At 39.9% G+C, this 23,385-nt stretch overlaps 1 protein-coding gene across 3 annotated transcripts in view; it reads left to right on the forward strand.

Annotated features, from left to right (window-relative positions):
- Positions 1-23,385, forward strand: part of LOC108240483 (cGMP-dependent 3',5'-cyclic phosphodiesterase) — a 184,368-nt gene that overhangs the window by 127,638 nt on the left and 33,345 nt on the right. For all 3 annotated transcript variants that reach the window (XM_017423981.3, XM_037980007.1, XM_017423982.3), the window contains 3 exons: positions 18,388-18,477; positions 18,739-18,827; positions 22,968-23,077. In XM_017423981.3, the coding sequence (XP_017279470.1) occupies positions 18,388-18,477; positions 18,739-18,827; positions 22,968-23,077 (289 nt within the window). The remainder of the gene's footprint in view (positions 1-18,387; positions 18,478-18,738; positions 18,828-22,967; positions 23,078-23,385) is intronic.

Consider the following 23,385-nt stretch of genomic DNA (forward strand, 5'->3'; position numbering starts at 1 on the left):
TATCCAAAGAGCAGAGTGGCAACAAATTAGCCCACTTCAATTAGTATACCAATCTTGCCAGCTTGTAATTACTGTTTCTGGGCTTGTTCCACATTATATTCATGCTATTGGGGTTATAATTATTCTCCTGAATCATAGTCTTTGCCATCTGAAAAAGTATATTTTTTTCTCATTCGGGTTTTTTTTGCTCTGTTTTGCCAGTTCCAGGAGAGTTTTATTGACACAATGTGCTCTGATGCAGTTGTATATTACTCTTTGTTTTTGGCTTTTTTAATTTCTCGAGATCAATGTATGAACAAAACTCAAGTGCATAGTTTTATATGTAATTCTATTTCAAACTACTCAAATCTTAGTAAAATATGACAGTATATTACTTTTTAATGAGCACTTTTTTATGTTTAACAGACTGTAAACAGACGGTGCATTTAGTGTTTATTTTGTTGTCTGTTTGTCCTGTTCGTAGTTATGTTGTAATGTTTGTGTGGTTCTTTGAGCTTTTCCTGATAATTTATTTAGTGGAGCTGGAATAAAGTGAACATTTAAAATAAAATAAAGGAATAACTAAAACCCTAAATGAATGCATATTGCCCTACATCTTGCATGCCAACGTTTGAAACAAAGATCTTACACGAGCAACAAGATTGCGTCAACATCATCGTCTCAAGATGCAACAGAACATTTTGAGCTTGGCTAAAGATTCTCCGAAAACAATTATAGCTAGTTTAATCTTTGACTCAGTTTACCATTTTCTCGCAATGGTTACTTTTTTCAGCACATGCTCAAAGTATAATGGCTACACAGTTGGGACAAAGGGAGACAGACTGAGAAGAAATGGAGGAAATGGCTCCATGGTTGTTGTGGCTTCTACTGTAGAAAGCAATAGTGGGCATGAGCAACGTAGGCAGTGACATTGTTTCTTAAAATCTCTGGTTGTCAAGTCTACATGACATAAAAAACAGATTTATTTTTAAAAATCTGCTTTGGGAAAGCACTTGCAAAAAGTGCAAAAGCAGCTGAAAATATCTGTTTGGCAAAATATCCAGGGATAGTCTTTCGATTAAATTGATGATATTTGTTCCAGGTGACCTCGGAGCACCCCGTTTTATTCCTTCACCCATTCTCGCTCCTTAAAGATGTTCGCGCCTTCTGTCACCAAAAAAAACCCATCTCTCAGTTTATCAGTGTCACTCCTCACCCTACACCATCTTCTAATCAGTCTTTCACACAACAACCAGGAGCAGAGCAGAGGAGGATAATAAATTTACGTCTCTTACACCGACACGCTTGGTTTCTCAAACCCTATATCAAAAAAACACACACATCCTAACACTCTTAGGTTAGCTGGTGTTTATATTAAATACATCCTCTATTAGTGTTTTTAATCATCTTGTCAAAAACAAATGCTGTAATGCACTAAAGCCATGAATATAAAGGTAGATATTTCCCATGCCTTCCTTTCAGCTCAAGTAGTGAGTGGCTCAAGGTGGCCTTTTTGTTAAGAGAAGAAACACAGGAGAGGAAAGGAGGTCATGGGAATGGAGAGAAGTGTGTAAAAGGACATGAAGTGACCCTTTGGAAGGAAAAATGGAGAGGGAGGCATGGTAGGAATGGAGGTGAGGGAGAGGGAGGAGGAAAAAAGGGAAGTGAGAAATGTCAAGGAGACTTGGAGGTAACGTAGGGGGACAGAGCTATTGTACTGTCCTCTGTGTGTGTGTGTGTGTATGTGTGTGTGTGTGTGTGTGGGGGGGGGGGTCATAAATACACACACAAAAGCAAATTCAGATAAACAGGGAAGCTCCCAGAGTGGGGCCCATCCTGGAATTTTTGACTAGAAATTTATTCTACCGCTAAACAATGGTGTAACACACACACACACACAGCCCTCTGAGGTCAACATAACACAACATTGCTTACTGTTTGTCTTTAAAATATTAAGTGTGTCTGATTCCACGTGTTTGCTTTCCAGTAATTAAAACTGGATTTGTGAGCTTGCACCTGTGCTTATTTCCATTAATCTGTGTCTGTACAAATTGGGTGAACTAATCACACCTTGTTTATAATTCAGTTTAATACATTTTCATTTTTAATTTGCTGCATTCATGTGCAGCAGCTGCCCCAGGTGTGCACTTTGAAGTTCGCAAACCCGAGCTCGCAGCCCTTTCACTCACTGTTGTGCTGAACAGAAACGAGCGTGGAGTCGGTGAAAGGCTCTGTGGTTAAAATAAGTGTTTGAACGCGTGAACACAGGGAAAGCATCTCTCTGTTGTTCCTCTCCTCTGTGTGTGTGTGTGTGTGTGCATTCGGGGAGGGTTGTTCCAAACTTCTTGTTTCCAAAGAGGAAGCTCTTCCAGTTCTTCATGCTGTCAGTTCTCGCTGAACGATGACACGGAGGGGAGGGAATATTTGCGTCATGGATCTTTTTGGCAGCCGCTGCGAAGAGCTTTGTTGCAGAGTTTTGGCCTGAAATTACAGGTCTACTCAGAAAAAGAGGACAATAATTGCTACATGGATAAATTCAGTAGTTGTGTGATAACGTTGATCTGTTTCCAGATTTCTCTGTGGCACTGAGAACAGTAATTATGCAGCTGGTGGGTTAATGTGAACATGCTAATGCACTATTAAGTGCAGAGGCTGCTTTTTGGGTGTATTAAGTAGAAATGTAGAGACTTTGTATCCAGAAATGTATTTAAAAGACTGTAAATGACTTTAAACATTGGGATAGTTAATATGCCCTGTCAAGTCTGTTATCATAAAACTTTTTATATTTAGTATTTCTTTTACACGTAGTCATGCAACCACACAGTTAAAGGCCATCTCAAAATAGATGAATTTACACGTTAACAATCAAATCCCATTGGTGTCCTGTGGCATAAAACAGATTCAAACTTGGACTCAGAAGCTCAGACTTTTCAACATTTTATTAAAACAACTAATCCTTTAGGTAGTTGCTGTAAATGTATGAAATCATACAATGTCTGTAACACATCAGTCACAGCTTTCTTTTTGAACAACTTTAAATCTGTCGATTCTTAAAAATAAAATTGAACAGTACTTTTAATGTGCCGACAAATATTTTGAAAACATTGTGCATAAAGCTTTTTTATTAATCACCAAGTCCTTCATATGTATTTGTCTGTGCCATCTAAAGTGTAACCTGTTGTAGAAGAATAAACATCACTGATGGGCTCTCTGACAAGACCTCATTAGACGTACCAGGATTGTTCTGTTTACAGTTCATTGTTGGGACAGGCTACACTCTAAATGATGGGGCTTGGTGTTGTTACGTCTTACTCATAAGCTTGGTTCAAATCAGCACTCTGACATTTATTTTGTAATAAAAGAGCTGGATCTTCCTGTCACCCGTTTTGCTACGACATAACAGATTTAACGACGCAGTCTTGTTGCTTCATAGTTTAACTTTGAATTGGAAAAAGTTACAAATTATGTAAAAGATTGGTTTTGTTTGTGTTTGACACAGCAACACTATGGTAAAACTGTGGATAGACACTAGTAGGTTTGGCTAAAACCTTTTTTTTTTTGCGATCTTCAAATACTTCACAGAACATATTGGTGGAAAATATTTAAAAATTATGTCTACATAAAGTGTGTAGCATCTTTTGAAAGAGTTTTCTGAATGACAAATGTTTGAATGAGAGGAACTTTAAACCACAAAGTGTTTTTAGGAGCTTCACAGTTTGCAACATGTTGAACTAATTTTGGACCCGTTGCAGTACATTTAACGGAGTTTGTCGTCTGCAGCCACAGTCTGAATGTATGAGTGAGTTAGTGCAAGCACTCCTGTTGATTGAATGATTGCTGATTGTTTTTTAGAGCTGATGGAAAAAAAGAGGAGGAGAAAAAAAAGTGAATAAAGAGTGAGACGGATCCTAGAGAGTGGTGAAAGTGTGTGGGTGTCTGTTCCTGAACAGAAGAGTCAGATTAAAATAGAACAAGAGCCATATGACGACAGTGTGACTGTCAAACACCTGCAGCGGAGAGACACAACGAAGCTGAGACACAGGGAGACTCATAATGGGATGTAAGGGATAAATGGAGACGCACACAGGTGACAAAGACGAAGGGGCGGGGGGAGGAAATTGTGAATAGTCAGAATATGCAGAACATCAAAGCGGGGCAGAGTGACAGAATGAGTATCTGAATCCGATGAGTGAAAGGTGGGGAACAAATGAAAAAGAAGGTGAGGATGAAGCATGAGGAGCATTAATGTGGGTTTCCTGTCACACTTTGTGTGAGCGGCGCAGAACAAATGGTTTTTACTTGTGCACTCCCATCAATGACTCTTTTCTCCTGCACGCTCCTCACTGTAGCTGCAGTGAGAGAAACTAGATGAGCCGAGGCGTCATTGTCTCTAACAAAAGGTGCTACAGTATTACACAAAACTCATCTGTCACATTTGCACATGGGAAGTTTTTTTTTTTTTAATTTAATTTAATCAACCATGATATTTAGACATCCCCTGACTGGCAGTCGTTGACATTTAGGATGAGACCAGTTCTTCGGTGAGTACAGATGACAATCAGAACCTCTCCGTTTATACAACGTTGTTAGCATTTTGGTACAGAGTCGGCATTAGAAATAAACACAAAACCAAGGTTAGAATCACACTCCAGAGGTTACCAGTATGTCACAGCACAGACGATGAGAGGCCATATTGTTTTAGTCTTGTGTTTCAGGAGCCCCAAAATGATATGTTTTGAAAATTGGTTCCAGAGTGAAAAAGTCTGGAAACGCCACCCTCATCAAGTAGACCGCCAAAACGCAACCTTTTGAAAGCGATGATGTCATAGCCCTGCCTCTAATCTAACCTGAGGGCATCTGCTTCTTCTACTGTTTACATTTTGCACAAAGCTTACGAGATTAATGCGCCTGATTCACCCCATGTTTCTTGTTTTTGGTGTATTTTTATGGCAGCAAAGCTTCTACAGCAGTTTGGGTTGATTTTGGTGTTTCTGTGTAAATGACGACACTTCCAGAAACGTTGCTGTGTTTATGAAGATGTCTTTATAAACAGCAAATAAAAAGATTGATTCGGAAAACGTGTGTTTCTGTGTGGACACGGCCTCATGAATCTAGAAGGTGAACAAACGCTGAATTAACCAGTATTTAGCGTGTCCACCGTTTGCCTTGAAGCTGTCCGTTCTTCCAGGTGCACTTTTTAAGGAACCCAGCAGATATGTTGTTCCAAACATCTTGAAGAACAAACTACAGAAGTCCTGTGGTTGTTCCAGGCTCATCTCTTTCTGTCTCTTTATGTAGTCCCAGACACACTCAGAGATTAAACCATTGTGTGGACAACAGAGTCACTTCCAGGACTCCTTGTTCTTCTTAGCATTGCAGATATGTTCGGGGTCATCGTCCTGCTGCAGAATAAATTTGGAGACTATCAAATGCCTCCCCGATGGTGCTACGTGATAGAGAAGTACTGGCTTGTAGTTTTCAGCATCGAGGACACCATTAATCCTAATGAAGTCCCCAGCTGTTTGCAGATCTGCACCCTGAAACCTGCATTATGTTTCACTTCTGTCTGCAGACGCTCATTATTGTATCAATCTCCAGCCCTTCAATGAACAAAATGTATTCTACTTCAGGTTAATATTTCAAATTTTGAGTCCAGAGCTCCTGCTGTCCCTTTTTCTGCACTGCAGTTGTTTTTCTGCACAGTTCAGTCACTCCGTCTTATTTTCATGTCAGAGGTTTGGCTTTTCAGCTGTAGTCCTTCCCCGAGGACCACATCTGGTCAGACTTCTTAAGACAGTAAATGTTTTGGGGTCTCATGGGTTTTTACTGAACTGATGGCTCTGCTGTACAGCTCCTTATTTGTGAAGGGACAAAAAGCATGATGTGTCTTTCATCTGTCACACTAAGTTCCTTTGGTCACTCATTGAGTCAGCTGTCCTCGGTGCTGTCGTTGGCTGGGAGAGACCTTCTGATGTTGTAGAACCACCGTATGTTGAGTCGCAGTGCTCAGTCTTGTGATGCTGTCTGACCTGTGAGAAACAACAACCCCACCTTGGTAGCAGAAGTTCAATTTGAAGCCTCCTCACAGCTATTTGTGTTTTATATATTGACTTTGTTTCAACCCTACGAGTGAAGATCGTGTTCATTAGAACTTGTTTGGTATATTTGGTAAATCACATCACAGAGAGTAAAGATTTCCCTGACATCGTTCAAGTTGACCTGTAAGAATTAGTGCTTGATTTAGACATTTCTGCTTGTTTATTTTGCTTATTATTAAACAATGCAAATGAACAATTTGAATTTATATTTGTGGAAGCGTTTTCTCCACACCTGCCTAAGACGTTTTGTCACGACTGGTTCATACTTTCAGGGTGTGAAAAAGAGCCAAAAACTGAACTTTATGCCGAGGCCTTGCCACCAGCTCGGTCAGTGTCGTCACGTCGACCATCAGCATAAATGTAGGAATGACGCCCGATGTGGAACATTAGAAGGGCTTTTAGTAAATGCAGACAACAAAACCTCTGGAGGCGACGACAGAGACAGAGAGAGAGAGAGAGAGAGAGAGACTCGCGCACAACAGGAAGGGATGCTGCTCGCTCGCCTGAAACAAAAGGAGACATGAGACACGCAGCAGCGGAACTCATTCATTTACTCACACAGAAGCAGCTGCAGAGCAAGATGACAGCACAGTTATTAATTTCTCATCAAGCAGAATATTTAACAAGCTGAAGCTGCACAGATAAAACAGCAGCTCAGCGTACGTTTCAGTGAGTAATATAATCACCAAACGCAGCAGGACCGAAAGGAAGGAGGCAGTGACTTTTTAACTTCATCACTGGTGGCCTGTGTTAGCGTAATAATCATACCAAACTTCCAACTGCTTTGACTCTCGCACGTTAAATATCAGTTCTGCAGCAATTACCGACGAAGAATGTTTAGTTGAGGGAAGTATGTCAGGAAAAAAAAGTTTGTGAGATTTGAAATTGAAATGAATCACATCCTTTTAACATGTTTATTGTTCAACAACACTGTTGGAAACAGTAAGTGAAGGTTTGGATTGACTTCTTGGTTGTAAAGCAACTTTGGCTGGAAGTGTTTTTGCTAGTTGGCGATTAGACATATGTTAAAAGTTTTGATTCTTCTTATACTACTTATAATACTTCTTCGTGGGCTTCTTCATTTTAGACTTTATTACCTGATGAGGTTGTCTCCAGGGCACTTCAAAAAGATGTCCGCTTTTTTTCCTCTCAATACCGATGAATAGTCCAGACAGACTATATGTTTAACCTATTCCCCACAGCTATTTCTGCCTTTCTTTTTTTCGTTTTTCTTCAATTAATTTAAAATATTGATGGGACCTGATGAGAGCAGCTGTCTGACGTTTTCTCTGGAGAAGTTAACCCAGCGTTGGACGGACTCGGAGGAGCACAGGCTGGCATTTGTTGCTGCCAAAATATTATTGTCGAGTTTTATAACATCTGGGCCTGCTCCAAATAAATCTTGTTGGATTTTCTCTTTTTCATATGAGCTTATAAAATTTGGCCATGGGCTTTAATTAAGTCTTACCAAAGTGAGATAAGAATGTGTTTCATTGTGGATTTGGGGTATATTAGATCACAGGAACCACAGAGAGCGGCCCGCTAACACACTCTCCACCCTTTTCTGTAGCGCTGCAGTTCTCATCTCTTTCCTCTGAGCAATGTGTGAATTTAATCAGTGAGCCGTTTTCTGTCTTTATGGGATTGATTTACCCCGTTTCATCTGTCAGGTGCTGCCCGTCCTCCTGTTTGTTCAGGTCTGAATTTCTCATCTTTACTCTCTCTGTCCGTCATTCACTTCCCCCCGAGTCTCACAGAGGAAATATTTATAAATCAAAATCTGCTGGCTGGTCTCAGTTTAATCAATTTCACTCAGAACACTTGAGAAATCTTGTCCCTTTTTACCTGATACTCTCGCACACAAGCATCAGGATGCAAATGTTCTTTCTGCTCCTTCCTCCCTGTCAGCGCCATTTCACTGTTCTGGCTCTTCACTCCTTTATAAACTTGTCTTTTTTTTTTAATCATTAGAAATGAATTATGCTGTATGTTTGTGTGTAGTCATGGCTCTTCTTCATGGCTTGGCTGTATTCTACAGTGCATGTGTCTCCAGTATGTTAGTGATGCTACTGGAGACCCAGCTCTGTTGGAATAACAACCAGGACCCAATGCAGCTCGACAAGCGCCCCCCTCTGCAGTCCTGTTGTGTGTTTTCAGGTGAGTGTGTCGTTGAGTTTTTCTGTTTTTTTCCCCCTCTCAATCAGTCCTGCAACAGTCAAACTGATTTAATCTTTACATTAGGGCTGTGCAGTATGGCCTTAGATTTCGTAGCTTTATCGCAATACATCATGATGTTTTAACGTCTGCTCCAAATCACTTTTTAAATATTAAATTCAACTCTAAAATGTGCAAAAATCACATTATGGTGATAACTCTAATACATCCATCTACTATTTTTTTATATATATAGATAGATATTTCATGACTGAAGTAACAATTTGTGAACCGGGCAGCTGAGCTCATAACCTGTGGCCCAGTTTTTAAAGACCTTTAACAAAAACTATTTAATGCAGCAAATGTGCATGTAACAGGAAAAGTTGAGAAAAGTCACATAAAAGCCATTTTAACAATAACTCACTAAAAAGATTGTAAAAAAAATTTAAAAATGCAGAATGTCTCTGTAAATTAAAATCACCAAAGAATAATAGTCTTTTTATTGTTGTAGTAAAGTCCCTTTTTATCTCACTGAAACATCCACTGTTAGGACTTCCTCTTCACACTTTTACTTTGGATTTTTGGTCATATGGGACATTATTTGTGACGTTATTTGCTTTGTGGCGCGTTTATCCTGGTAATACCACTGTGGATGGACTTGTGGACATGCAGAGTTTAACATCTTTATTTAACAGTGGAAGACATTTCAGGTGGCATGGCATTCATGATACAGCTGCTTTTTGTGGCAGTGCTGGTTTGCAAATACCCACATTTGTTTGTTTTCCTCAAAAAATACGAACAACTGCTGGATGATAGATCCACTGCTTGTCTTTCTTTGAAACCAAGTCATTAATCAGTTCTTACATTACTGATTTAAGATGCTTGTTTCCTCACTTTACTGATGCTTCCTTTACTTTCTCCTGATACACAAACGTTGTGCTCTGCAGAGTTTCGCTTTGGGTGGGAGTCTTTGCCGTCTGCTGTGAGTGAGACACGAGGAGATCAAATTAAACTCCCAGGCAACTGGATACAGGTGGCTAAAATACTGTCATGAAAATGTCCATGTCGACAGTCACAACACGGTCATAAAACGACAAGCGATGCATCAAATGTATTGGGAGAGTAGCCATCTCTAATTTGCATTTGTCCTTTTTCAGTCTTTTGTGTCTGACAGACAGGAGGAGATCAAACTTTCTCCATCAATAATTTACATAATTAAAGACCCAGCCTGCCTTTAAGGAATGCAAATCATCTGTCTGCTTTTATGCCAGAGTTCATCTTATGTTGAGAAATGACAGAGTTATAGCTGTTTTGGTTCAACTTTCAAAATAAACTGTATGTAATTATGTGTAACCTCACATGATACTGCAAGATTTCTTTATCTTTTTAGTCTTTCAATCATTTAGTGCTTCTAATATGCATTGGGAATGACTCTCGGCTACTACCACACCAAATATTAGCTCAATATCTGTAAAACCTTCTGAGTTAAAACCCTTTTTGTGTTTGCTAAGGTGATTAGCTGTGGCAGCCATCTTAAATCGTGTTGACTCCAAATGTTAATCAGTTGTCAGCTGTATGTCCAACAGTAAGTTTCTGAGAGTTTCATTACAATCTGCCCAGTTGTGAGATATTTTGCTAACAGACAGACAAACGCACACCGGCAGAAACGTTATCGCCCACCTTTCATCTTCAGACGACGGGCGATAATCAAAGACAGTCTGACACTTTTCCTCCTGTTCACTTCACCTTCCACGACTGAAAGTGCAGCAGGTGAATAAGCGGAGGAGTTGCTGTAAACCACACAGGAGCTGGTCGGAACAAATACGTAGATGATTTTAAATAAATCTCTATAGGCAGGGGGGTGGAGGTTTTTAATCATCTGCAAGTAGAATGCCATTACCCACAATCCCCTTGATGCTAGATCAAGGTCGAGGCTGTTGAAATGCAGATTGGTTTTGGTGTAGGATGACTCCGTGAACAATGCAGCAGATAAGAAATACTGGAGCTACCCTAAAGGCTCCAATTAGCTCCTTAAACTAATCCTCTCAATCGGCTCTTTACCTACGATAGGTCCTTATCTAATGTGACCAATTTAGAATATTAGTGTTCAGCTAACTGTCTGATCTAATGTGATTCTCAAAGGAATGTGTACCTTCGATACATTCAGGAGCGAAATCAAACTCTAAATAATCTGCATGTGGCGTTGCTGTAATCCAAAACACCGCTTTCGGGAGTTTTTAGTTTTTCTGCCAAAAATAAATGTCTTTTACGGTTTGACTTTGACTGTGGAGGGATTTATCAGCTCTGGGATGTAAATTATCACAACTCTGACATTTGGGATAATTAATCAAAAGCAGACTGAAGGCAGTAAAATATCTTTCTGGCTCATAAAAGACAATATAAAGATTTACTTTGGTGTTCAGTGAGATATGCTTTGGCTCTGTGTGTGAAATTAGCGTCAAAGCTGTTATGTGTTCATTAAAAAGCAATTAATTTTCTTGTAGGTGTAGCAAGTTTTATTGCTGACGGGGGTAAAGGGTCAGTAGTTACAGGATAATTATGAGAGACGATACAATGAATACCCAAAGAAGAAGGTAGCTTGTTTAAAAAAAAGTGGGAGCTTCTTTTTATTTTAGCCAAACCAACAAAATGACAGAACTGAATGACTATTTCAATTTAAAATGGCTCCTTTAATCAAGATTTTTTTTAAAATATTAAAATATATGTTGTGACCTAAAACTTGTTTAGATCACAGCATATATTTTAGTATGTAAATATACATTCAGTTATTACCATAATATCAAAGAAGCGCCACATGTGACCTTAGAAAGTTTCAGTGTGATATTTTATTCCCGTCACACACAACTCTTATCTTTAAACGGGATGACCTCCATTATCTTTGAGCGAAAAATGTTTGCATGTTTATGGACAAAAATAAATCTCTGAAATTGAGATTAGTCAGCTTTGTCCTGAAGCTCTGTTTATGCTGCACTTTGAGTGTTTGACATTGAAATCACTTTAGTCAGGACTGCGTATTTGGACAGTTTTGCAGATCTACATGCATGTGTAGACCTCCAGACTTTGAACCAATGGGGGTCCTGATGCTGCAGATGTTTTACAGGATGCAGAAACTTCCACAACCCTTTGATGCCTGTACACTTTGCGTTTTTTAACTTTATGTCACAGGAAATTCATAAAAGCTTGTTTTCAGACTTTTACTGCACCAAAAAAAAAAAGAAAACCTCTAAATCTGACCCTATTTTATGAATTACAACTTGTAAACAGATATCTAAAATGACCAGTTTGACTTCTCATTTAATTCTTAAGCTCTAAATTGTGATCATGTCACCAAAGTCACTTTTTTAAAAAGCAGCTAAGGCTTGTAATAACTAATTTAAAGGATTTTTAATACATTTTTAAGAAATTAACAATGCAGCAACTGCCTAAAGCGCTATGATGATTTTTTAATAATCTAAGCTAAGAAGAAATGCTTAAATTTGGTTTATAAACTGCATAAGAAGTGTACAGAGAACCAATATCAAAAGAAATTTAAAGCTGTTGGCAGTGGCTCATTAAGAGTCACCACGGTAACCACACACCTGTGTCTGTCACTCCCTGACTTCCAAGGTAATGAGAGGCGGACAAAACAGACAGAAAGGTTCGCCTCAAACAAAACTATATAAAAACTTAAATATTTTGAAACTGTGAGCAGCAGAAGACTGATGGTCACACACTTGAATTTTTATGTTTCTACAGTAATTTATGTAGAAGATATGATAAGTTTAAAAAAAAACTTTTACTTACACTTTTGAAGAGAATGTTTTTAGCTAAAACAAAATTGAAGTCTGTTGAAGCTTGGGCGCACTCGCTCAGCATTCTGGGAGGATTCAAGAAAAAAACCATAAGTCCTATAACACTGAGAGACACACTGGGTGAAAGAAAAGAAAATTGTCTGTGTTTTGATGTATAATTTTAATATGAACCAAAACAAGTTGTAGGAGTGATAGTGTCTGACATCACAGACTGACAGGTGATCATTTTGGGGTAAAATCTGTAAAAATCATAATAAACTGTGATTGTGTAAAAACTGTAATCTCTTGCTACGCTGTTGCTGTAATCAGAAGAAAAACACCTGAAGGAATAAGAAGCACATCAACAGCTATAACTATAATGGTTGGTACAATGATTCTTTCTCTGAAATGAAATAAACATGAGTTGAGGGAGGTAATTCTGCTTAAATTAGCTGGAAATGCCCAGGCAAATGAAACATCAAATCAGACCATTTCCAGAAAGTTTTCTGTCAAAAAGAAGTGCAACTCCACAGAACTCAGACTCAAAAAAAATAATAATAATAATTAATTCAGGTCCTGCTCTCCAGGCAAGCACAGCAGGCTAGAATAAACCTCAAGAAAAAAAAGTGCAAATATTATCTGGCCTAGTTCTGCTCTGTAGGAAATTATCTCGACATTACACAGAGCTGATTTGGCTTTATCCTGCTAGCTGCAGCCTTGTCCGCCTAGACTTAATTAAACTTTTCAGTGAGATGTCCTCCTGGAGTTATGCTGCAAATGTCTGTCTCTCCTCTCTATTAACTCAGATTTATGACTGCTGTAGTTCAGGGAAACGATTGAATCAAATGGCAAAATTTTGCCCCTGTTATTCTTCCTTACTTACATTTATTAGCAGATTGGCCTTGTTCAACAGTGAAGCCCCTGCATCTCTGTAATCTAATTTCCATACCAGCATAGCTTTAGGCCAACCATTATGTTCTCAGATTTTTTTGCACCAGCTGCCACACAGCTTCAGAGGAATGCTTCAGGTTTAAGTGCCCCTCTGAAGAGGAAATTCAGTGGAGCTGTTGCAGCAAAGTAATCCAGGCGTCTCTCAGTTTATAATGCAGGCTGCAGTAAGAAAACAGGATGTTGTGGGAGGGTATATAGATGCATGTTGTTTTGTTAGGACTGAACCAGAGTTCTGTCTCAGGAGGGGTAAGACATGCAGACACAGAATGTCACCGTTGTAGCGCTGACACCACATGTCAGGGTCCCCCCGAATCACTGCCGGAGGTGACCTTAAGTCAGACCCTATGGGTCCCCGCATCTCCATGTCAGGAGTAACGGCGCTGCGTTTCACCACATCACTGGCAGTATCGGTCCTCTCCCCTCAGTGGCACCGTACACACACATACACAATGGTCATTTGTGGTAATGCAGAACTGAGATTCATGGTCAGCTGAGTTGTCGAGACACGGTGCAGGACGACACAGGGTGTTGTAAAGAGTCCAGTCCCTGTGTCCAGATAGCAGGTGCAGATGTCACGGGCCTCTGTTATGCTTGGAGCCCAATTAGACAATACTCCTGTGGCGTGATCTGTCTTGGGTGAGCAAAGCCATCACAGTGTGTGTTGGTGTACTCTTGTACCTACTGGTTCCAATATCAAGCCAGGCAAATGCAGGATATGACCACCAGTCCCCAGACAAACCTGCAGTGTAACTCCTACCAAACTCTGACATGTGCTGGTAATGCTGTCTAATCACTTATACCCTCTGGTGCCTGTACTAGAAGTGTCAGCTTCTTGCGAATCCACTCATTGTTACATACCTACTGTCATTTTGCATGTGTACCAAATGTACCTTAATTACCCCATTCTGTTTTTTTTGTTTGTTTGTTTTTTTATCTGAGTGTATATTGATCCATAATCTAATTGCAGTTAGGAACCTTTACTGTAATTTGTTTTAATTTTAGTTTTAATAGCAACCTATTGGTATCATCTGCCCTTAGTTTTCCTAACAACGGCTTTAAGGGAGTGGTGTGATGTTTAAAATGTCAGAATGACGGGATATCCGGTTTTAGCTGAGGTTAACTGGCTATTTGACATGGGAAATATGTGAGTATCTGTTTGAGTGAAGACCAAGAACGATAAAGCAGAGGGGAATCTGTGTTTAGCCATGCTGATCACAGGTTACCCTTCAAAATGTCAGAGTGCTGCGAGTGATTAGGAAGTCTGCTGATAGAAACAACTGCAAAGCGTCACGCCGGTGAAAGGAACTGTAAACTTGTAGATTAGCGTACCACTTATGGGGCTTGAGTAGGATTTTACATACAGTACATTGGGAAGATACAAGGGAGAGATAGAAAAAAAAAGTAAAAGTAGAGGATGAGAAGCAGACAATAGTGGGAAAAAAAATCCCCCAAGTCACAGAATGACTCAGTGTGACATTTGCTGAAATGTAACATTCAGATCGTTTCATATGCAGACCGGAGGACAACCTGCTGCAGAGCTGTAACTAGTTAATGATGGCAGTGATTTTACGTGTGGGATCTACAGGGCATTCATTTTAGAAATAAATTGAGTAGTTACATCAAAACTTGTCTCCATGCATTTACAATTTACTTGCTTTGTTTATTTTTTTTTAGCATATTTCAAATAAATCACACACACAAATTTGCATAAGGACTGCCATGCTTTAGTTTTGATCAGTTTGACCATTGTTTTTTCTTTTAAGTTTGCAAAATGCTGACAAAATCACGAATGAGGACACACTGGGTGTGTGTGTGTGTGTTTGCCTCTGTATTATTGTGTGTGTAAAGCATGTGCAGTGATGGGTGGAGAGGCAGGTAAATTAATGTAACAGATGGTTTGAGGTACATGGCAAGAAATCATTGTGAAAGGTCATAGGACATAGTCTGACATTTACCAAGGCACACATCTTATTGCTGGTAATATACATACACACACACACACATTCAGCATCTGTCTTCCTTGATTTCTAAGCAGCAGCGTGTTATGGATAAAAAGCCAAGGACGTTTGTTGATCAGATCTGCTGTCATTTAAACGTTTCTTGGTGAAATTTTTAAGCATCTCTCGATCCGTCTCACACACGGACACTCACACATGAGCTGGCATAACTCCAACTTCATTACAACACGCTCCGGCAGGCTGATTGAGCGATCAAAGCTAATCGCGTTTAATCATATCTAATCATATGTAATGACCAACACTGGGTGCACAGGCATGGCAACACGCTCCACTTTTTCCTCCATTCTTTTTCTTTCCTCCTTCACATTTGACTCCCACCACAACCGCTAGACATATCTCTCTTTCTCCTCCTCCATCACCGGTTCCCTTCGTCTTCAACGTCTTATCTTCAGTCCAGAGCAGCACTGAAATGCAGATGGAGGGGAAAAGAGAAACAGGTTTAAAAAAAGAAGAGAAAATTTCCAAAAGGAGCAGCAGCAGCAGATGGAGGATCTAAGAAAGGCATCAAGCCTGGAAGCAGGCACATGATGACTTCCTGCTTCGGAAAGTTTGTTTTTGTTGTTGTTGTTTTTGTGGTTTTGTTTTTAGAACTAGAAAACAAAATTTGTGGTTGCATGATTTTAGAAAAAAATGCAATTGCAATGTTGTTGTTAAATAATTGTGATAATATCATCTGCGATAAATCCCCCTTTTCCTCACGCCTGTCTCTTTGTTCTGCCATCAAGAGGCTCGCAACATTTTCTGTATGTTTCATCATTTCAGCCACTATCGTCTAAACCGGTTGTTTGCACCAAGAGCAGTTTGTGCTCATTGGATTGGCCAAATGTGTTATTGGCATACATACCACTTGGAATATAATAGCACATTTATATATTAATATTGCACACACTGATATAGCAATAATAATGGGGGTTTTTTGTACATTGTAGAGCCCAAATAGACAGGTACTTCATTTTCAACATCCCCTGTTTTTCATTTATATTCAGTGCAGTTTTCTAAGCTGCAGCATATTAGACCTTTGTGATTTCTTCCCTTGTTTTTCATTCCTTTGATCAGGTTTTAAAGTCCCACTGAGGTGCTTCTTCAGACGCTGGTTTCATGAAATGATAATCCAGTGTGATAACTGGAACTGGTTGGGATTTAAGGAGACCACATGCAAAGTGTAAAAAATACTCATGGTATGAATGTATTAGTGTCCTATGAGATGTTAAGTCTAATAAAGTTACCACTCTGAGCAGCTCTGTGAGCCTGACTGACATGTTAATGGTTGATGGAAACTTTTTGAGTGGATCTCCGTGTTTCAGGGTTGAATTATCCTGTTTTCCTATTGGTTTATTTCTGTATCCAGTCTGCAAACTAAATCTACTTTCCTCTGGAGAACCAAGAACAAATAAAACAAAAAGCCTTGTAAGTTCTTAAAATGTCATTTTTAGGGCATTAGAATGATTCAGATGGCATATTTGTCTCCTGCATTTGAATCATCTATCCTCTAAACTTTCCTGACATGGAAATTACCTCTACAAGTCACATCCTTTGGCCAGGCTCCTGGTGTGCAGAGTTTAAAAAGGCTTTCATGTATTTCATACATCTCTCTTAAGTCTGGCTGCTTAGAACAGGTATAAACAGTTTCTTTGTACACGGTGCATGCGAGCACAATCCGCACATAAGCCGAGCAGCAGCAGCTTCAATGGTTTGTGTCTGTTGACTTGAAAATGTACTCAGCTGTAGGTCACCAGTGTTGGGCAGAGCTCAGACGCCAACAGGCAATCATTTCTCTTACAGGAGTAAACTTTACAAAAGTAGGCTTGTGACAAAACAGAAAAAAAAATAAAAGTATGAAACAGTATAGTTTTGAATTGCATTGGCAGAGTTAAATGTAAGCTATGACAACTGCAAAGCAGAAAAACTGACTGAAACCGAAGGTTATGTGTCTGTTCGCAAGTGGGTGAGGAGGGTAGCCAACATTTTCTTTTTGTGGATAAACTTCAGACGTGACTTGGTCAGTATCAAACAGTTCCCAAACTTTAGTAAAAAAATATATCTGTCTGTGGAGGCATTTTAAACACAACTTGTGTCAGTCTCGGGTCATAAAGATTGAAGGGTTATGAAATGTTATTCTTGAGGCTGAAGAAACACATGAAAGCTGTCTTTTTATGATATAAACATTACCTTTTTGGGATGGAGGGGGTTCTCGGCATGAACTGAAAAGAAAACAATCAGATCAATGATCACCATATTTATAAGCACAATTTTAGACCATTTCACTGCAAACATGTTTTTGTCCACAATGACGTATGGACTTTCTATAGCAGCTTACATCAGAGAATTTAAGATTTATGTTTACCCCTCATGGTAAGGCCAGCTTCTTTTGTTAGTTTATTGGTGTACAGTTCCTGTTAAATATGGGAAAAAATGTCAGTCTGGACCCGGCTAACCACCAAACACAACTCAGCGTGTCCCTGACTGCTTCCAACCTAAAGCGTGAAACGTCCTGTTTAGAGGGCTTGATGAGGTTTGACAACAAGTCCCGTGTGGAGGTCTGTGCTCAAACTTCAGAACTCAATCTCTGGCGCGGGAGTTTTGACATGGACTTTGCCCTGATAATAAAATCTTACAAAACAAACAATTTGTATTAACGTGTTGCATCGTATCTGCACGCAATGCAGGGCTGATTGTTGTCCATCAAGGCAGAAAAACCAACAAAGTTGCCTGTTTTTTGTAAACTGTTTCACATATTTTGACCATGCCTCCAAGTGGCATAAAGCTCTGCACTGAGTAGCTGCTACTGATTACCTAAAGATCCTGGTTTGTTTCCAGCTGACATGGTCAGATTTTCCCTTTAAGCTGGTGTTGTCTGGATTTGTGAAACGGGGAAAAAGTGTTTTGTCAGTCGAATCCTAATTACCAGCAAACTACAGTGAAGATCAGTGCCCAATTTTCAAACTTGCCTGTGTAAATTAAGTGCTTCAATGAAAGCCACTGTTACTTTCCACATGCACTTACGTTTCATTTCATGAATCAGCTGTCGACCAAACTCTGCAAATAAATTGTCAAGTGCTTTGTTTTTACAGCCCCAAAATGAAACAAAAGCTCTGAGTTGTTGTGAAGTGCAAAACTAACTCCACTAATGCCCGGCGACAGCCGAGCTTTGCTTCATTTTGAAGTACCACACTTGTGCTGCTTACTGCCACCGAGTGCCAAGTGTGACGCAGTGTAAATATTGTTTCAGAGGCCTTTGCAGCATTCCAGGGTAAATACCGAGGAAGAGATGTGGCAGCATTCACATTGTACCCACAAAGAAAATAAAATTACAGCCAAGGTCTCTGTTTTTGCTTTCTGAGATCATAAACAAACAGCTAAGCATACATCAGGGAATCTGTTTGTCTTCCTCTCCAGGATGCTTTGTTGCGTCTGGCGGCGGTTGTTGATGTACGCTCGCTTCGAGTGGCCCTGCGGGACAGCATACAGGAACTGCTTCCCGGCACGGTATTACCTCACACACACACAAGCACAGAATCTACATTTGCAAGTGAACATAATTGAAATTTCCTCAATTTATTACCTGAAAGAAAAGCTTCCTGTTAGTATTCAGTGGGATGAAAGTTAATGTCTGAGTCCCGACATCACAGCAGGGAACAGAAGACAAAACCCCCTTTACAAACAGATGAGACTCATCGCTCATTATATCTGTTAGTCTGTTTAATATTTCAAACAAGTATCCACGTCTCTTCGTATGATTTATTCCAGGAGTGCGCATGTGTCTACACGCTGGAGGGAGACTTGAGGCTGCTGTCTGACGACCCGCCGCACGAACTGCCACAGGAGGGAAAGATCAGGTGTGTGACGTTTGTGTGTTTGTGCAGCAAGCTGTCGATGTTTCGTCCCAGTAAATCACCGCCCTGTCCCGATTTCCTGCTGCAATGTCGAGGGCGGTAATACGGAGAGAAGCGGTGGAGCAAGAGGGGAGGAGGGTAAAGCGGTGACGGCTGTTTGGAGTACCTGAAAAGCAGGTGTCACTTGAATTAAAACCAACAGTTGAGTCTCAAATCAAATCATCAGCACATGGATGGAGGCGTCACAGAGGAAGATCCCATCACCTAGAGACACAAAGACATTCTGTCTCTCATATCTCATTGTTACCACCTCTTGCTGGTTTCCCCGCTCCGTCTGCTTCTCTTATTTTTCCATCTTGTTGAACATCTTTGTCTTTCTGACAGCCTCTTTTGTCATCTACTAGCCCATTCCACCTTCCTACCTTTCTGCCTGAGCTGCTCTTTGCCACTTTTTTTTTTCTCTCTCTCTCAGCCTGCCCTTTCACCAAAACACTAAGCCAGCCGCCTGCGTTTTTGGGTTTTCCGCCCACATCTCCCAACGCTTCTCTTTCACCTTCAATCCCTCTCCCCATGGAAGCGTTGCACAGTTAATCGCCCAGATAGCGGTGCCCTCGGTCCCTCAGTGAGACGCAGCGATCCTCTCTTCTCCTAAGTGCTCTCTGAAGCTCTACAATCCCACACGCTGCTGTGACTGCTGCCCAGGGGCTGGCAAAAAACAATACTGCATTATTGATGAATGTGTCTGGTTGTCAGACAAGAACCTGGTTAGCAACACCTCATTGCCACACAGACACGGGACAAACTTGTAAGAAACAAGCGAGCAAAGATTATACATTTGTAATCTCTCTTTCTCACACACACACACACACACATTTATCACGGCTGCTTGGTTCGCTGTAGTGGGGATGTTCAAAGCTCTACAGGGCACTTTGTTACTTTTCCCTCTACAATCCACCTGCTTATATAATCCTGTTATCAAGACCTTTCTGTACACCCACCCACCCATCCACCTACACACACACAAACACACACATGTACTCAGTAAGCCCACCTGATAGGCAGAAGGCCGTGTGTTTTGAGCCTGATTCCAGTCCATTTTCTAATTAACAATACACCGAGAGAGAGAGAGAGATGCACTAAAATGCACAAACAAGTTCAGGTCAAGAAGCTTCTGAGATTGTTTTTCCTCTAAACTATTTACTGTGAACAAGACAACTGAACTCTTGCAGCCAAACAAGCTATTATTAGAAATACTGCAGATGGAGACTGCATTAACGTCTGAGAATAGTGCATATACAAACAAACACATGGACTGAAGCTCCTACAGCCAAAATGCTTTTTAATTGGGTTTTATTTCAGATTCAATCCAACCTCAGTTATTATTTTCAGCCTTGTCTTAAATGTTTCACATTTCACTCCTAACAGACATTTGAGAAGATGCAAATGGTAACATTTTTCTTGCACTTTTGCCGTTTAACACTTATTTTCCATAAATTAGAAAGTTTTCAGGTCTTTTGTGTTTGGGTTCAAACATTTTAGATACATGTACTATTTTTTGCCATTCAAATATAATTGGAGTTTGTTCTAATTTACACTTAGAGTAAATATGCAATAACTTATAAACCAATGTGTGTTTCCAGCAAATAGAAATGAATATTGTGGAAGGAATTATTCATCTATAATAATTTTGTTTCTTTTTATTCTCAGACATAAATTATCATAAAATCACAAACGTCTGGACCAAATTAATAGCTAGAAAACACAATATATGTCAGCGTAAACAACTTCTGCCTCGTATTTCTTAGCTTTTTAGAGGTACTGCCATTCTTTTCACTCAGGTGGATCATTTCTACGACTCAAATGATCAAGTAGTTGCATGAAATCTTATTAGCTCCTCCTGAGCTTCTTAAATCAGCTTAGTGTTTTATTTACCACAGATCATGTTATCACCTCCCACAGACATCCACTAAATAAAATATCTTCACTTCGAAGCCATCTGACTTAGCTATTCAATTATTTTGTTATATATTTGCACAATAAATCCCCCAACTGATGTTTATTTTCACAGACGGTGAAGAAGTTGACAAATCAAACATCACATCTAAACATGTCAGCAGCAAATTCAATGTATGCTGACTGGTTTGGCAAACCATGTGGTTCCATATTAATGTTGATTTAGAAAAGAAACTGGGTTTGACAAACATTTTACAGATTCCATTTAATGCCAAACAAATATATAAAGGATATTAAACAGAAATACAGATGGTAGAGCTTTAGGAAAATAAAAAACAGCATTCCTTTAAGAAATGTTAAATGCCCACACCTTTGCACGTCAAACCTTGCATGATCTGTTTGCTTTTGAACTATGTTTTGGGAATGATGCTCAGCTTCTGCCGCACTGATTTTTAGCTCAATAGCTGTATAATTCTCTGAGTTATACCTGTTTTTGTGTTGGCTTATGTTGGTTAGCTTTGGCAGCCATCTTGAATCAGGTTGACTCCAAAAGTTAATTAGTCATAGATGTACATACAATAATTACTTCCTGGGAGTTTCATTAAAATCTTGAAACAGGCCTATGACATATTTTGCTAACAGACAGATAAACGAACACACAAACACATGTAATTACATTGTTTCCCGCTGCTGCAAGAGTTGAGTGATAACCAAATTACTAGGTAACATGAGCTAACAAACACTCCACAGAAAAAAATAGATGAAGACATGAAAGTAGATGGATATGTAGACAGATAAATGGATAAATACGTAGGCATAAATATAACGATAACATAAAAATACCTTTAAAGGAACTGTTTCGTTTTCGATAAACAACCACTCTCCTCTATTCCCCCAGCCATGTTGGTGTCACCAGCAACAGCCCAATACGCCGAGCTCTGAGACTTAAATGACTGTTTGAATAAAAGCCCATCAAAAACCTTTTCATTCACTGAACATTTCGATTTAAATCATGTAAGATAAGCTCAAGTGTTAATACATTCTGTCACCTGTCTTCATCCTCCGTGGGGCTAGTGTGAACCAGCTTCTTGCACTGTGTGCATAAGAGGAATTGAAATGAACAAATGTTATAGCACCTTGTGGAAAAGCTGTCTCAGTATGCTAAGTATGTATTTCCTGAAGCTGGAGCCAACACATTAAAGCACCTCCACATAGGTTGATCATTGCCATTGTCTCCAGCAGCACAGTGATGTCATGGGTTTATTCAAATACCCAATCTTAAGTACACAGCGAACCGCTTCCACGCAAGACCCTACACAGTTTATCACCTTACACATTGTGCCCGGGCATTACTAAGTATCTGTTGTTCTCCCTGCTCCTGTTTGTTCTTTGCTCTTTGCTGCGCCCTGTTTGAATAGGTTTCATGATTGTGCTGGAGAGCTGCTTTGAACAAATACATTACACAAAGGTCAAATGTATTTGCCACAATAGAATGTTTTCTGATTGAAGTGGACGGTTCCTTGGTGAGCTGAAATAAATGGACACTTTGAAATCAATGCACCATGCAGAGATTTTGCTGCAATGGTTTGGAGGCGAGATTTCAGACTCTGTGAGCATGTAATAGAGTGAGTCCTTCTCAGGATGTTTGTGTGTGTGTGTGTGTCTGCCAGGAGCTGATTATTATGTCAGGCACACTGATGTTGAACTTGCCTATGTGCTCGAGTGAAACCGCTTTGTTTCCTTTGGCTTTCCATATTCATGCAACAAGTCTGGATGTGTTTCACACATGCGGCAGTGGCCTGTTCGGAATTAAAACAAAATCTTCGTCTCATATTTTACCGTTAACAAGAGCCAAGCTCTGTAACAGATATAACGCACACATTTGCCACGGTCACACCTGGTTTCACAGTAGCTGGCTCTTTCCTACCAACACACACATACACACACAAAAAGGAATTAATTTCGTATCATTTTACGTGAAATAATAGCCCTATTCAGCACTGTTTTAGTTGGTGTCAATGAACATAACGCATCTGGATTTTCAGAGTTAATGACTCTTTTTCCATTTGCCATAGCCGTCTTCCTCTTTGTCTCTGAACGCTCTGATGAATTGTAATTTTTCCAGGCTGATTTCATGTGTTTTGTCGTCCTTCTCCGACCCGAGTCTGACTCAACTTGTATCTGTCATAGGAGTATCGCAGAGCAGCTGAAGAGATGCGAGTGCACTGGCCTTCCTCCGTCCGAGCTGCCAGAGAAATACAGAATCTGCCTTGCAGCGCCGCTACCAGCACACAGAAGAGGTGCGGTTGTATGTTTCATGAACATGGGCCTGAATGGTGCAGGTGGAGAGACAAACAAATGGGTATCTGAGTGTGTTTACTTCTTTGAGGATGTGCGGGGACAAAGAGAAGCACAGAGACGCGATAGAGTGGGAGTAAAAAAGAAAGAAATCAAAAAAAAAAACAGGAGATAGAGGGAGCATTAGTTAACAGGAGATGATGATTGCACTGAGAGAGGTACGGAGCTGTGTGGGCAACAAAATTGGCCAAGAGATCCTAAAAAAAAATAAAATAAAATAAAAAAAAAGAAACGAATGGTTGTGTTGAGG

This window comes from Kryptolebias marmoratus, linkage group LG2 (genome assembly GCF_001649575.2).
Source record: "Kryptolebias marmoratus isolate JLee-2015 linkage group LG2, ASM164957v2, whole genome shotgun sequence".
Classification (NCBI taxonomy): domain Eukaryota; kingdom Metazoa; phylum Chordata; class Actinopteri; order Cyprinodontiformes; family Rivulidae; genus Kryptolebias; species Kryptolebias marmoratus.